The 13,442-nt window shown below is 51.9% G+C and overlaps 2 protein-coding genes across 3 annotated transcripts; one reads left to right on the forward strand and one right to left on the reverse strand.

The window, feature by feature from the left end:
* The first annotated feature begins 645 nt into the window (after window positions 1-645).
* LOC122372631 (failed axon connections homolog) lies at window positions 646-2,124 on the forward strand. The gene has a single exon (XM_043350082.1). The coding sequence runs from the start codon at window positions 811-813 to the stop codon at window positions 1,807-1,809; it is 999 nt and encodes a 332-aa protein (XP_043206017.1). The 5' UTR covers window positions 646-810; the 3' UTR covers window positions 1,810-2,124.
* On the reverse strand, window positions 2,123-13,440 carry LOC122372632 (glutaminyl-peptide cyclotransferase-like protein). 2 transcript variants are annotated; one of them, XM_043350084.1, is made up of 8 exons: window positions 12,998-13,440; window positions 7,519-7,674; window positions 7,056-7,239; window positions 6,634-6,716; window positions 6,154-6,321; window positions 5,779-5,995; window positions 5,289-5,446; window positions 2,123-3,254 (listed from the first exon to the last, which is right to left on the reverse strand). In XM_043350084.1, exons 1-8 carry the CDS (start codon window positions 13,082-13,084, stop codon window positions 3,216-3,218), a joined length of 1,092 nt encoding a protein of 363 aa, XP_043206019.1. In that variant the 5' UTR covers window positions 13,085-13,440; the 3' UTR covers window positions 2,123-3,215. The 2 variants fall into 2 exon arrangements, with proteins under 2 accessions (XP_043206019.1, XP_043206018.1); XM_043350083.1 differs by having other exon boundaries at window positions 13,342-13,398.
* Between the last annotated feature and the right edge of the window lie 2 nt (window positions 13,441-13,442).

The raw sequence follows: 13,442 nt of genomic DNA on the forward strand, positions 1-13,442 counted from the left end.
GATTCAATGATTCATTCAAGGGAGCCACCAGCCACGGCTGTTGTCTTTCGAGCGTATTCAGCTTAGCCCACAATCTCAGGCTTTCGCCTGTCCCCCTCACAATCTACCCACTCTCTGCACCTTCTGACCGTCTCCACCCTCAGCCCCACCTCCTCCCCAATCCCAGCCGGACCTGCCTGCTTCACTTCCAGCTCGCCCTCACGTTCTCAGACCCGGCACCAATGCAGCGTGACCTACTCGTTCCGCACCCGGTACAGCCGTGAGCTCAGTCTTTCCCAACCACTCCCCGACCCCGCAGACCGCAGACAGGTGCATTGAACGCTTCACGTCACTGAGAACTGAAATTAAGTCGCTCCCGCACCGCCGCAGGCGATACAATGAGTTCAGTGAGCTCACCACGGCAGGCGCGTGTATATGTGCCAGCAAGCATGACTTGCATATTGTCACCCTTCCCAGGCAGGTACCGACGCACTTTCGGATGTTCCGGACAGCGCGGTGTGCTATCTCAGGCCGACAAAGTGCCCTTCTGCCCGGAGTGACTAACCCCTCCCTCGGTCAAGGGAAGCCCGATGTGAATGGTCTCCCGTCGGTGTCGTCAGCTGTGGCCGCCGTGACTGATGCCCTGGATACGCCCCTGACAGCCAGCTGGCGCTCTCAAGGTCACGGAACGATCGACCGCGGCGGCGGCGGTGCGCAGGCAGCCGGAGCCAGTCGGCGGCGACCGGTGACGGGTGTGGTCCACGGCAGATCGGGCGGCGTCTGCGTAAAGTGCGTGTAGAAGCTCGACGCGTGTCCACGTGGTCGGCCAGAATGCACGGAGGACCGGGCCCGGCGTATAGCGGCGGCGGAGGCGGCTACAGCGGGCCGCCGCCCACCGTCGGGGGTATGTTCGGTGGCGGTGGCGGCGGCGGCGGGCCGCGGTTCGGCAGCGGAGGTCTGCGCAGCGCCTGCAGAGAGGTGGCCGACAGTCCGGCGTGCCGCCGTCTGCTGCAGCTCGCGCTGGGAGCGGCCGCCGTCGGCATCGGCGTCAAGCTGTACACCCAGTACCGGCGCCGTCAGCGGCGCGCGCGATGGGCGCAGCAGGGCAAGGACGTGGTGGTGCTGCACACCTACCCGCGCTGCACCACCGTGCCCAACATGTCGCCGTTCGCGCTCAAGATCGAGACCTACTGCCGCATGGCCGGCATCGCTTACGTCATCGACACGGAGGAGCCCATGGGCGGCAAGCTGATGAGTCCCTGGATCACCATCAACGGCGAGGAGATCAACGACTCCGAGCTGATCCTCGACTACCTCGAGAAGCACTTCAACAAGCCCGTGGCGGCGACGGAGAAGCTGACGCCCGCCCAGCGCGCCGTCGGCCGCATCACGCAGGTGATGCTGGACGAGCACACCATGGGCCTGCTGGCCATGAAACGCTACGTCATCGACAATATGGAGTACGTGGGCACCATCCTGCCGGCGCAGATGAAGAAGATGGTCATCATCTACAAGCTCTTCTTCTCGGGCGTCATCAAGAAGCGGATGTGGCTGAAGGGCGTGGGCCGGTTCACCGAGCCCGAAGTGCTGTTCTTCCTGTACCGTGACCTGCAGGCGCTGGCCGACACCCTCGGCAAGCAGCCCTACCTGCTGGGTAACGAGCCCACCACCTACGACGCGGCGGCGTTCTCGCTGCTGGCGCAGGCGCTGTGCGCCACCGCGCCCGAGGTCGAGGTGCAGGTGCGCCAGAAGCACGACAACCTCTGCCAGTACTTTGACCGTATGAAGTCCAAGTTCTGGTCTGACTGGGACCAGGTGCTGGCGCAGTAGGTGCTGGCGCTGCCGGCGGTAGCGGCTGACTGAGTGCCTGTGAGTGCGAGCTGCAAGGCGAATGGTGGGAGGGAGCGGCGCGTGACTGGAGGCGGTGCCCGCCCGGCCGGCTGGGCTGCCGCTGAGTGACCGAGCGGCCACCCGGCTGCCTCGGAGGATGGTGTACTTAGACGCCGTGTTGGACAGGTAGCCCCTCGGGCGGTGTCGTCTCGACGCTAAAGGACTGCAGTGGTGAATACATGTGTATGTGAGGAGCGAGCACTACGTCCCTAAAATTACTCTGCTCCGGCGAATATACCAGAAAACACGCCAATATGCCAAATATTTATTGTAAACGTAACGATTCCTTGTCCAGATTGCGCTGTTGGCAGCGTGGTGCCACGGTCGCGTCGGTCGCGGTGACGCGTGCGTCAACCGGCCGCCCTGGACGGAGGTACCTGGGCAGCCGGCCAGGGGGCCGGGCTGGCAGCGGCCGAACTCACGTGTCGCAGCGGCGAGTGATACTGGCACAGTGACACACCCAGCTGCCGGACTGGTTACGAGGCAGTTATAAGTGGAGCAAAACATTGATAGTGATACCAAAACCGAGATTACCATCCACTTAAATAGTGGTACTTTCTTTATAAATCCAACAATACCTGCGTGTCTTAGTAATGTGCCAGGAATAACACTAATAATTTCAGTCCCATAATTCTGCGAATATCACAGACGTAAAGGCACCACAGCAGTTCAAAAACAGTAATAGCGAGATGCATCACCAATGCCCATGCTGAACGCTGGTTACTGTCGGTGGGGCATGACAGGAATCTTTTACGGACCACAGACAACTTCCCATCCCCAAGACATGCCTTCTCACATGCCATATCTGTTAAGTAGATCCTTGCATTAAATAAATACCATATCACCCGAAGGAGAACACGGACACCAGCAAACATAAGGCAGTGCAGTATCGCTGCAGTAGCATACCGTAAAAAGAAGATCAATGATCTCACTCTAGACAATTGAGTCTGACAAACATGGAAAAATTCGAAGGAGTGCGAAAAAAACGTGGATACGGGCCCGCACCAAACCCCATCCCCTCCCCAAAAACGACAGCAACGGACAACAATAAATTACAGACAAACTGCAATATCAACGGTTTGCCTTCATTATTTCCACCATAACCATCTAGCCATATCAACGACAAAAGACAGAATGGCGACATACTGGAAACGCAGTTCTGTATCACCAACACTTCAAAAGTGCTCCCCAAAGAGGTCACCCGTTAGTCGTTACCACAAAAATCACAAAAATACACACCCCACCAACCCAGTCCGTGCAAAACAGCATACCGACTTATCAGCGATATTTGACGCACGGTCTCCCATGATGTAACTCAGCATGGAGTTTCAGTTGGAAAGCGTTTATCACAGCTCTTCGCGGACAGCGTCCTTGGCGGTATCCTCCTGCAAATAGAACCGATATGTGAGTCACTCTTAAGGCTGCCCCACACTGGACCTCGCATGCGGGTTGCGAGTTTTTTGGTTTTCGGGTTTCTTCAAAATCAAATAATACAATCTAAGCTGAGTGACCCACAATACCATCTAACAAGCGAGCCTGCATGTTTTTAGGTTGTGAGCCACCTTGCATCGCATTCCAAAAGTTGATTTTGAGTCAACTTTCGATTTTCCTCGCTGCGAGGTTTGCGGGTTTTTCGTTGGAGTCGAATTTTGGTTCGTTGCACTGGTATTGCGACTATATATAATTTTCTGAAGGTGTACCGGCTTCACTGCATTCATGAAGTTACCATATGGGAACGGTCTTATCACTCTATGAATTAGTATTGTGTCCGCAAACTCAAAACCCGCAAACACGCAACCCGCATGCGAGGTCCAGTGTGGGGCGGCCTTTACGCAAACCTCGCATATGTCCGGACATTGGGCAATTACACAGGGCTTCCAAATCATCTATAAACATCCCCAATCAGCCGATCAGCTTGCTTTCAGCGCGTGGGTGGGAGGAAACAGGAGATTCAGAGACTTGCAGACTACACGAGCAACGTGCAACGAGAACATCGAGAAGAGTTAGACTATATGGACGAGCGCCGAAAAAAAGCAGACTGAGTACCCCAAAACCGAAATATCATCTGCAGCATCAGTGATTCGGGATCCCCTGAACCATCCTGCCCCTGCATCACTTCGGATTCGTGGGCGTGAAACTCGCAGTTAATCCATCAGCTATCCTATCCTACCAAGTACAGGTCTCGCGGGTTTTAGCGGTAGGTTTTGCACCTAGAAAATTTAGTGTACTTCAGGCTATATAGGGTAAGGGCGGGTAAGAGTACGCGGGCGATAAGAGTACGCATCAGCTGTTCCGGTTGCTTAGCAACGCGGGTTTGTCGAGTTCATGAAGTGACATGAAGCCGCCAGTGCGTGCTTGTCACCAACAAAACGTGGGCGTTGAGCGGCGACGCTGTTGAGTTTAAGGCGATGAATATTATTTTCGAGCGTTGTGATATTATTATGGTATGGTACAATAATTTTGATACTTGGCAGTTGAGATAAGGTACATTTCCGTGATTGTTGTGGGAAACTTGTGAGGTTTTCTGGGGAAATACTGTGCAAAGCAATATTCTGTTTGCGAAGTTTTGCACAACGTTTCGGGGTTGTTTTGTGCGCGAATTGCATGTACGGTAAGAGGACGCACTGTTCAGGAGGGTAAGAGTACGCAGAATTATACATTAAATCGAATATACAGAAATATAAAATTATTAATCTATCGCTCAATGACGTTTGTTTTGTAGGTATATCATCAATGGAGCTCTGTGATGCAGATACGTACCCGAAATTCTTCCAAATACGAGTTATTCTCCCTTTTGATTGTGAATTTTTTTAAGATACACACGACATGATTATTTCCTGATTTATAGACTTGAAAGATTTATTTTATGTTTTCCTTTTTGGATACTAAAATTAACTTAAATGCCTTCTGAGTTTGAAGTTAAGCATTTGGACAGTACAAGCTGCATAGGTGTGTGTTCATATGCTTGCGTACTCCACCCGCCTGGCGTGCGTACTCTTACACACCCCATATGGTAAGAGTACGCAACTGCAGCGGTTCAGAAAATGTCAGTTTTAGATCACTTCCATTTACGCTGAAGGATCGTTGCCCCATGGGTTGATGGCTAATTCAATGACCTTTAATATTCCCTATTTGCGATTTCTTTCTTTCAAATATTAAACAAATGAGAGCAAGAAATCCACTAAGTGCGTACTCTTATACGACTTCACCCTATTCGTCGTCTTAAGCTTTAAAGTGTTGAAGATCGATCGAGTTGTTGGTTCACAAGCCGGCCATGATCGTGTAAAATGGCTTCATCGTACATCGATTGGCTTCTGAGATATAACCGGAAATGTAAAAGTGCAAAACCTACCGCTTAATCTCGCGAGAGCCGTACCACCCTACATTACATTCGTGAATGTGAGGGAAGTCTGACTCACGTCGAGCAGCGCTGCCAGCTGCAGATACTCGGCCACCCAGACGCGCAGGGAGCGGCCCAGGCTGGTGACGCTCGGCCGGTGGATGACGGACGCGTCATCCGAGTCCTCGTGCCACACGGCCGGGAACGGCACCGGGATCACGTGCAGGATCTTCACTCCTGACGGTCGGCGGGCGAACGGGCGGGGAGAGAGGTCAGCGAACGGTGGAGACGAAGGGTCGAGGTATGTTGCGGGAAAGCGAATAGCCAAAAGCCCGTTTAAAAAAACATTGGAACATATGCAAGGGCAGCTGCTATATGTTTTCTTGCCATGATGGATAGCAAGCAAAGAGATATGTAGCTTTTCGTGCTTTTCGCAAGGAGGGCGACATTGTTTGAGCAGTAAATAGCATTTACTGGTCGAAAATGCGCAGTCGTTGAATGAACAAGTGCGACATTTTTTTTTTTAGCGAAAAAAAAGTTTTATCGACTAATTGCAGTTCTCTTCTCACCTCTATGCATAAACGGCAGATGATCGTCTTCTATACCGACTGGTGAGCTCCACGACTTCCTCACTTTGAACATCCGCGGCGCGCCGTCCAAGAGGCGCAGTTTCTTCAGCCGCCTCTCGACCGCTGCCAGCTGCCTGAACTCGGCGTCCGCACAGTACGGGTAGTTGTAGATGGTGGGACTCTGGGTGCCCAAGAGATCGAGCAGGACGAACAGGTCCTGGGCGGGAGAGCGGCATCTGGTTAAACGCGAGCGAATACGACCTGCAGTGATTTTAGCGCTGAACGAGTGAACTTGTGGCGGAAACCAAACTACCTCCAGTCCCTGAATCACGATCCCCCGACCTAACCTGGCCGGCTTATTAGCGTTCTTCTCACCATGCGCTGCAGTTCAGTGATGACGGTGTCCCCGGCCCGCTGGTAGACGGTTCGCTCCAGCTCAGAGGCCAGGTGACGCGCGCCGTATATCGAGTCGGTGTCGGTCCAGTGGACAATGGCCTCCTCACCGTCCAGGAACAGCAGCTGCAGCGTCAGCTCCGAGCGGCCCTGAGCGGAGAGACGCAAACAGATAGTGTCAGTACTCAGTACCGCTACCGCACTGGCACAGCAGCTGAAGCGTCAGTTCCGACCGGCCCTGGACAGAGATACAGGCATAGACAGTAGACACTCAGTCAGTGTTAGCTCAGAATGGCCGTGGAGACACGCGAATTCGGGAACGAACCGAATGGACGCATGGATGTGCAATGTGCAGTGCAGCTCAAGCACAATAGGTACACATTACACACTAGCATCACATTTACAAAAAAAAAACGACTACTGTGGGAATCCGAAAAGCCCAGCGGGTTTAGTTATACCGACCTTGATTGGGTCCAGATACCGCTTGGTCATCAAAGTAGCCAGATGGAGCATCATGGCACAGGGCACGGCCGAATCAGTGGCACCTGCGGGACAGAACAGTAATGCTTCGTCATTCCACAGCCAGATTAACAATGTTTTTAGGAGCTTTGAGTACGCAACAAAATTAGCCGTCTTGCATACAACCTATCCGCGTCAAAATAGCCAGCCCGAAGAAAATACACCACCTCTCCTGACTCCTACATATAAACACATGCATACAAACGCACTATCTATATCCGTAGCACTCATTACACAGCGCGGCACCGGCGCCCGGTCGTCATTCGCCAGATACTTGACACCGCCGGAGGACGGACACCGTCCCCCCCCCCCCCAGCGGACTCAGCGGACCCGATCCCCCCCCCCCCCCCCCCCGGCCGACTGACCGATGAACGTGTCCCGTCCGAAGATGGAGTCGTAGTGACAGGCCAGCACCAGCCGGCGCGGCGCCGCCGGGTCGTGCGTGGCTATTACGTTGGTGAAGTCCATCGGACCGCGTGGCGTCCGCATCTCGAACGTGCGGTTCCCGTCCACGGCCCAGCCCAGGGACTCCAGTGTGCTCACTATGTGCTGTGGGTGTACCAAGAGGATGGTAGTTCTGGGAATATTCAATATATGAAACCTGGGGGTTGGAAACTAACTGAAGTTATTTTGCCTAATAATGCATGCAATTTATTGCAGCTTGATCATCACATTAGTGCATTGTAAGAGGTAAAAGAGGCTTTCAGATCACCTCGACTCCTATAGATATGTATCACCTAACTGACTTAGGATAGGTACCTAATAAGCCATTTCGTTTGAATTCCCTGTTAGTTTAATACCAGCTTTTTAAAGTAGAGGTGTTCTTACCTGTCTAACTTCTGTGTGGGCTGCTGAAGTCACATAGCGTGGCCTGAGCATTGGTGCCAGGAGGCTGTTAAATGATGCCCCATCTGGGTCCATCTGATGATCCAGCAGTGCCAGCTCCTCCAAGCGGTCACCCAGTGAAACAGGCACATGACTCCTCTGTGAGAAAAAGGTGAAAAGCTTGAGCTACAGTAGCAACCAGCACCTTGAGTAGCACAAACAGTGGTATGCATACTATTTAGTATTTGGTAAGTATTGATAATTACATTATTCATATTGATTCATACCCAGTAAACATGCCGACGTCGGCCCGACGTCGGCCGACGTCGGGGTGACGTCGGCAACTCGGCATCGGCATGCCGACGTCGGCCCGACGTCGGTCCAACCTCGGCACGACGTCGGCTGGATGTCGGATATGCCCGCATGTACCGATGTCCAGCCGAGGTCCAGCCGACGTCGGGCCGACGTCGGACCGAGATCAATTGCTGAGGTCCAGCCGACGTCGGGCCGACGCCGGACCGACATCGGCCGCTGTTTTGACCGTTAAAATAATATAAAATACATGATTCATGTTTCATAAAGAGCTTCTGTATTCAAAATATCCTCAGGAAACTCAAATCTTCCTCCACGCCGCAACCCCCTGATCCGGACTGGACGGGAAACTTTATCCCATTTGGGATTGCCCGTAAGCCGAGCTCGCCCGTAGCCGGGTGCGGTGAGTGCTTGGGGGCTGCTCGGCCTATCCTTTGGTCAGGCTCAGCCCCGGCAACTCACCAGGGCCGGGCCCAGTTCATATAGAAAGGCCAGTCGGCAAGTGTCACTTTGCCAAAGTGCCACTTATCAAAGGGACACTTTGGGAAACGTTGGTGCAGGTGTGTAAGAGTGGCTATATGAATCTGATTGTGGGGTCGCCCTTTCCAATAAGTGTCACGTAACCAGCGTCCTAAAATTTGTCGATTTGGGTGGGAAACAACATCCAAATTATGACAATTTTCCACTCTCATTTCAAATATTCGAGAGCGATTTTCCACTCCCAACCTCAAAAAAACAAGGAGTATCTGCGTGCATGCTCGTAAACATCATATTGATACATGTAATACAAGCTACATTCTACCACATGTGTGTGGTGATGAATGCTATCAATCCGCTTTCCCTTCATTCTTACCACTCCCTCCTGTTTTTAGCTTTACCTGACAGGCAATTTTCCACTCTCATCTCCCTGGTAACTGAATAAATTTACCCCTCTGACACCCAAAACAAAATATAATTCTGGGACACTGCACGTAACAGCAATGGGACCAGGGACTCTATATGAACTGGACCCAGCGTGCTCGCCAAGAAGACCAATGTCTTCTCTCCATCCTATCATCCTTCCGGCTCTGAAATGGTCTTGTCAGACCGAAAGGGCATAAGCCAACAAAACAAACTGAATTAGCTATTTGGATGCGTGGTGTAGTGGTTAGCGCACTAACCTCGCGTTCAAATGACACGGGGTTCGAATCCCATCGCCGGATGATGCTTTTGGCGTGTTGTCCCAGTCAAGGGCGGATCCAGCCGGCCGTCTTGGGGGGGGCCAACCTGTTGGGACTAGCCAAACCTAGGGTACCCCCAAATCTAGTTTTCTCACCGGTTTTAGGCCACTTATTTTTCACCCTTCGCCTTTTCATCGAAAAAAAAAAACGAAACGAAAACATTTGCAAAAAGTGAGATATTTTGTCTCAGCTGAGTCAAGGAACTACCTTTTTGGTAACGTAGAATAAAAGCTTAAATCTTCCACATGAGCTGTCAAGCCAGGTAAAGAGGGGGATTTTTTTCTTAAATGTTTTCTTCCCTTTAGTTTTCCTTTGTGACCCACAACCGCTAATTCAGGGAGGGCAAGCTGCCCCGGCGGTTCCTAACCCTATGAAAAGTTGTGGGGCAGCGCCCCCACGGCCCCAGAGTTGTGGGGGCAGGCTGCCCTCACTGACCCCCAGCTCCCGCTCCCATGACCACAAAGTTCAGGCCCATGGCCCGGCGTCGAGCTCAAATTCAGACTCGGCAATGTTGATGGTGTGTCCGAGTTCAGACAAGCTGAGCTTATGCTGGATTCAGCTAGGACGATTGAAGAGGTATCCTGTTGGGCTAAATTCCGGACAATCTCAAGCTCTAATTTTGCATTTAATGCTTAATTATCCTACTATGTTGAGTGAAAACCAAGTGAAAACTACCCATGTGTCATTAAGTATAACTTCAAATAGTGGGTTTAGTTAGTGACATATGGTGGAGCATTAGGGGTTTTAGGGGTGCACATGCACCCCCTAACTGAATAAAGCACCTTCTCAAAATGACGCTTGAAACACTTCAAAAACAAGTAAGTACCCCAGTAAACATGCCGACGTCGGCCCGACGTCGGCCGACGTCGGGGTGACGTCGGCAACTCGGCATCGGCATGCCGACGTCGGCCCGACGTCGGTCCAACCTCGGCACGACGTCGGCTGGATGTCGGATATGCCCGCATGTTCCGACGTCCAGCCGAGGTCCAGCCGACGTCGGGCCGACGTCGGACCGAGATCAATTGCTGAGGTCCAGCCGACGTCGGGGCGACGTCGGACCGACATCGGCCGCTGTTTTGACCGTTAAAATAATATAAAATACATGTTTCATGTTTCATAAAGAGCTTCTGTATTCAAAATATCCTCAGGAAACTCAAATCTTCCTCCACGCCGCAACCCCCTGATCCGGACTGGACGGGAAATTTTATCCCATTTGGGATTGCCCGTAAGCCGAGCTCGCCCGTAGCCGGGTGCGGTGAGTGCTTGGGGGCTGCTCGGCCTATCCTTTGGTCAGGCTCAGCCCCGGCAACTCACCAGGGCCGGGCCCAGTTCATATAGAAAGGCCAGTCGGCAAGTGTCACTTTGCCAAAGTGCCACTTATCAAAGGGACACTTTGGGAAACGTTGGTGCAGGTGTGTAAGAGTGGCTATATGAATCCATTGTGGGGTCGCCCTTTCCAATAAGTGTCACGTAACAGCAATGGGACCAGGGACTCTATATGAACTGGACCCAGGGTGCTCGCCAAGAAGACCAATGTCTCCATCCTATGAAACTTCCGGCTCTGAAATGGTCTTGTCAGACCGAAAGGGCATAACCGAACAAAACAAAACCAAATCCGTTAGCTGGCTGCGTGGTGTAGTGGTTAGCGCACTAACCTCGCGTTCGAATGACACTGGGTTCGAATCCCATCGCCGGCTGATGCTTTTGGCGTGTTGTCCCAGTAAACATGCCGACGTCGGCGACTGGGGGGCTCGAATCCCGCCGCCGGCTGATATTTTTGGCGCGTTGTCCCAATAAACATGCCGACGTCGGCCCCGTCGGTCCAACGACAAACGATCTCGTCAACCTCGGCAAACGATCTCGGCCCGACGTCGGCTCGAAGTCGGCTGAACTTCGGCTGGACGTCGGAACATGCGGGCATATCCGACGTGCAGCCGATGTCGGGCCGAGGTTGAACCGACGTTGGGCCGACGTCGGGCCGAGCCTCGGCCCGACGTCGGGCCGACGTCGTCATGTTTACTGGGACAGGTAAGGGGAAATTGTGTCTTCCTCTGTTAACCCTCGCCCGTATAGGGGGAGGGGTCGAACAGACCCCACCCCCCCGGTTTTTCGCGAATAACTCGCGTAAAAACGGCTAATCGCGACGAAACTTTCAGTACCCTCGATTTAATCAATTTGGCATCTACCCTAAAACTTTAATTACCCTGACCCAAGTGACCTTTGACCTGTGACCTATTTCTCGAGACCATGCTTGGCCGGGATCGCGATTCGGCGTATGTTGGCTCGCATTAGCCGCGCGTTTGCAGTCTTTTCTCGTGGTTTCAAGCGTTCAAACATGTGATCCCATGTTGGTCAAACATGTTGGTCCCATGCATTTGGATGGGTGTGAAGGACACCTGAAGGTCAGGTCAGGTCATTGACCTTTGATGACCTCAGTTCACTTTTTCGAGTTTTACATGTTTCTAGGCTAGTTTTTGGAGCTGAATTCGAGTTTAGCAACCATTTGAGCATTTACGAAGTAGTTTTGGTGCCTTCGTAACATGTTACGAAGCTGTCAGAGGCGGTTGACAGTGACACGTACTACGAATGCCCGGCAGGACCACTACTGGTTGACCTGACCCGACCTGCCTAAATGCATGAAGACATCTTCTAGGATCAACACTAACACGATATTGGTGATCAGCACCCCGAAAAAGCTCAGCCACACTTACGACGCTCTAACAGGTCCCAATTTTCCCGACTTTTGGGTCATTGACCTGACCTGGAAGGTCAACCATGAACCAATGACCTAGGACCTTAAATTGGGTATCATCGTCTTCCTCTCGTCACAGGCAGCACGCTCGTTTTTTTTCGCGAAGCTCTAGCTCGATCAGCGGCCAAACGGCAATGGGGGCAACGGACCCCCCCCCCCCCATACGTTCGCGGCTGACAAAACGCCAATACGGGAGAGGTTTAAATCCATATACCTTCAGGTATGAGACAAGAAAGCTACTGGTCAAAAGTGTTAATGAACTATGAAGAAGCTTCAGCCATTAAAAAGCTTCTGAAATTTCTCAAGCTTAAGTTGATTATACTCAGTGTTGTTATGATCATTCCTCAGTTTTCTGACAAGAGCCACACATTTGGCCATGGTAAACGTTAAAAATACCTTTTTCTTTAAAAAAGTGCCCAATGACAATCTTATTTTCCAACAAATTTGCAATTAAAACCAACCAGTACACAATACAGAATACGTGCCTATGAATGCGAATAACAATGTGATATCATGTCTATTTCTCCTACATGTTCACCCTCGCCGGCACAGGCCATTTTGACTCTGGTTGGCAGAGTTTGTCACGTTTGCCCCAAGGTCACTCAATCATCAAAGCTATATTTCAGTTTTTCAGCATAGGAACTTTTAGAATGTTTATTTTTTAGTTTTCTTGACTTATGTCTTGGGGGGGGCCAAAAGATAGTATGGCCCCCCCTTTGACCGTCTTGGGGGGGGCCATGGCCCCGTTGGCCCCCCCTTGGATCCGCCCCTGGTCCCAGTAAACATGCCGACGTCGGCGACTGGGGGGCTCGAATCCCGCCGCCGGTTGATATTTTTGGCGCGTTGTCCCAATAAACATGCCGACGTCGGCCCCGTCGGTCCAACGACAAACGATCTCGTCAACCTCGGCAAACGACCTCGGCCCGACGTCGGCTCGACGTCGGCTGGACTTCGGCTGGACGTCGGAACATGCGGGCATATCCGACGTCCAGCCGATGTCGGGCCGAGGTTGATCCGGCGTTGGGCCGACGTCGGGCCGAGCCTCGGCCCGACGTCGGGCCGACGTCGGCATGTTTACTGGGTACTGGCACATACAGGCATCAATATTGATAATTACAACATGCAGACAAAATTGTTACCAGTAGCATATGCAGAAAGGAATATGTGGTGATTTCTGACCACAATAGCTCCATATTACCTGTTTAGTTAGCCACTCGATATCAGACCCACTTGCAGGCCCATATGTGATGAAGTTAGCAATGGCGGCTAATAAATATATGCTCATCTTGACCTGTTAACAAATAGGCTTTAGTGTGAAAAAGACAAAATTGTACATCAATTTGCAAGGTGCTATCACTACTGGACAATAGGAGTCAACAGGATGATTCACTTTGATTTTCATTCTAAATTTGCGATTGCATCACGAGGCAAGACATGTTCAAATCGCTCTGTTTTGAGGAATGTTGTCCACTCGGTCCATTCAAAGATTCATCCGGAAAACTGGCATAGCCACAATCGATGAAAAAAGTTCACGAAATTTGCATTGGGCTGTCCCGAGTCTGCCCCAAGGATTGCCCTTAGGCAAGCGGGCCCTTGGGGCCTTGCCTTGGATTGCATTGCCCCAAGGTCCAAAAGGATAGTGA

This window comes from Amphibalanus amphitrite, unplaced genomic scaffold, assembly GCF_019059575.1.
Source record: "Amphibalanus amphitrite isolate SeventyFive unplaced genomic scaffold, NRLGWU_Aamphi_draft 001379F_arrow, whole genome shotgun sequence".
NCBI lineage: Eukaryota > Metazoa > Arthropoda > Thecostraca > Balanomorpha > Balanidae > Amphibalanus > Amphibalanus amphitrite.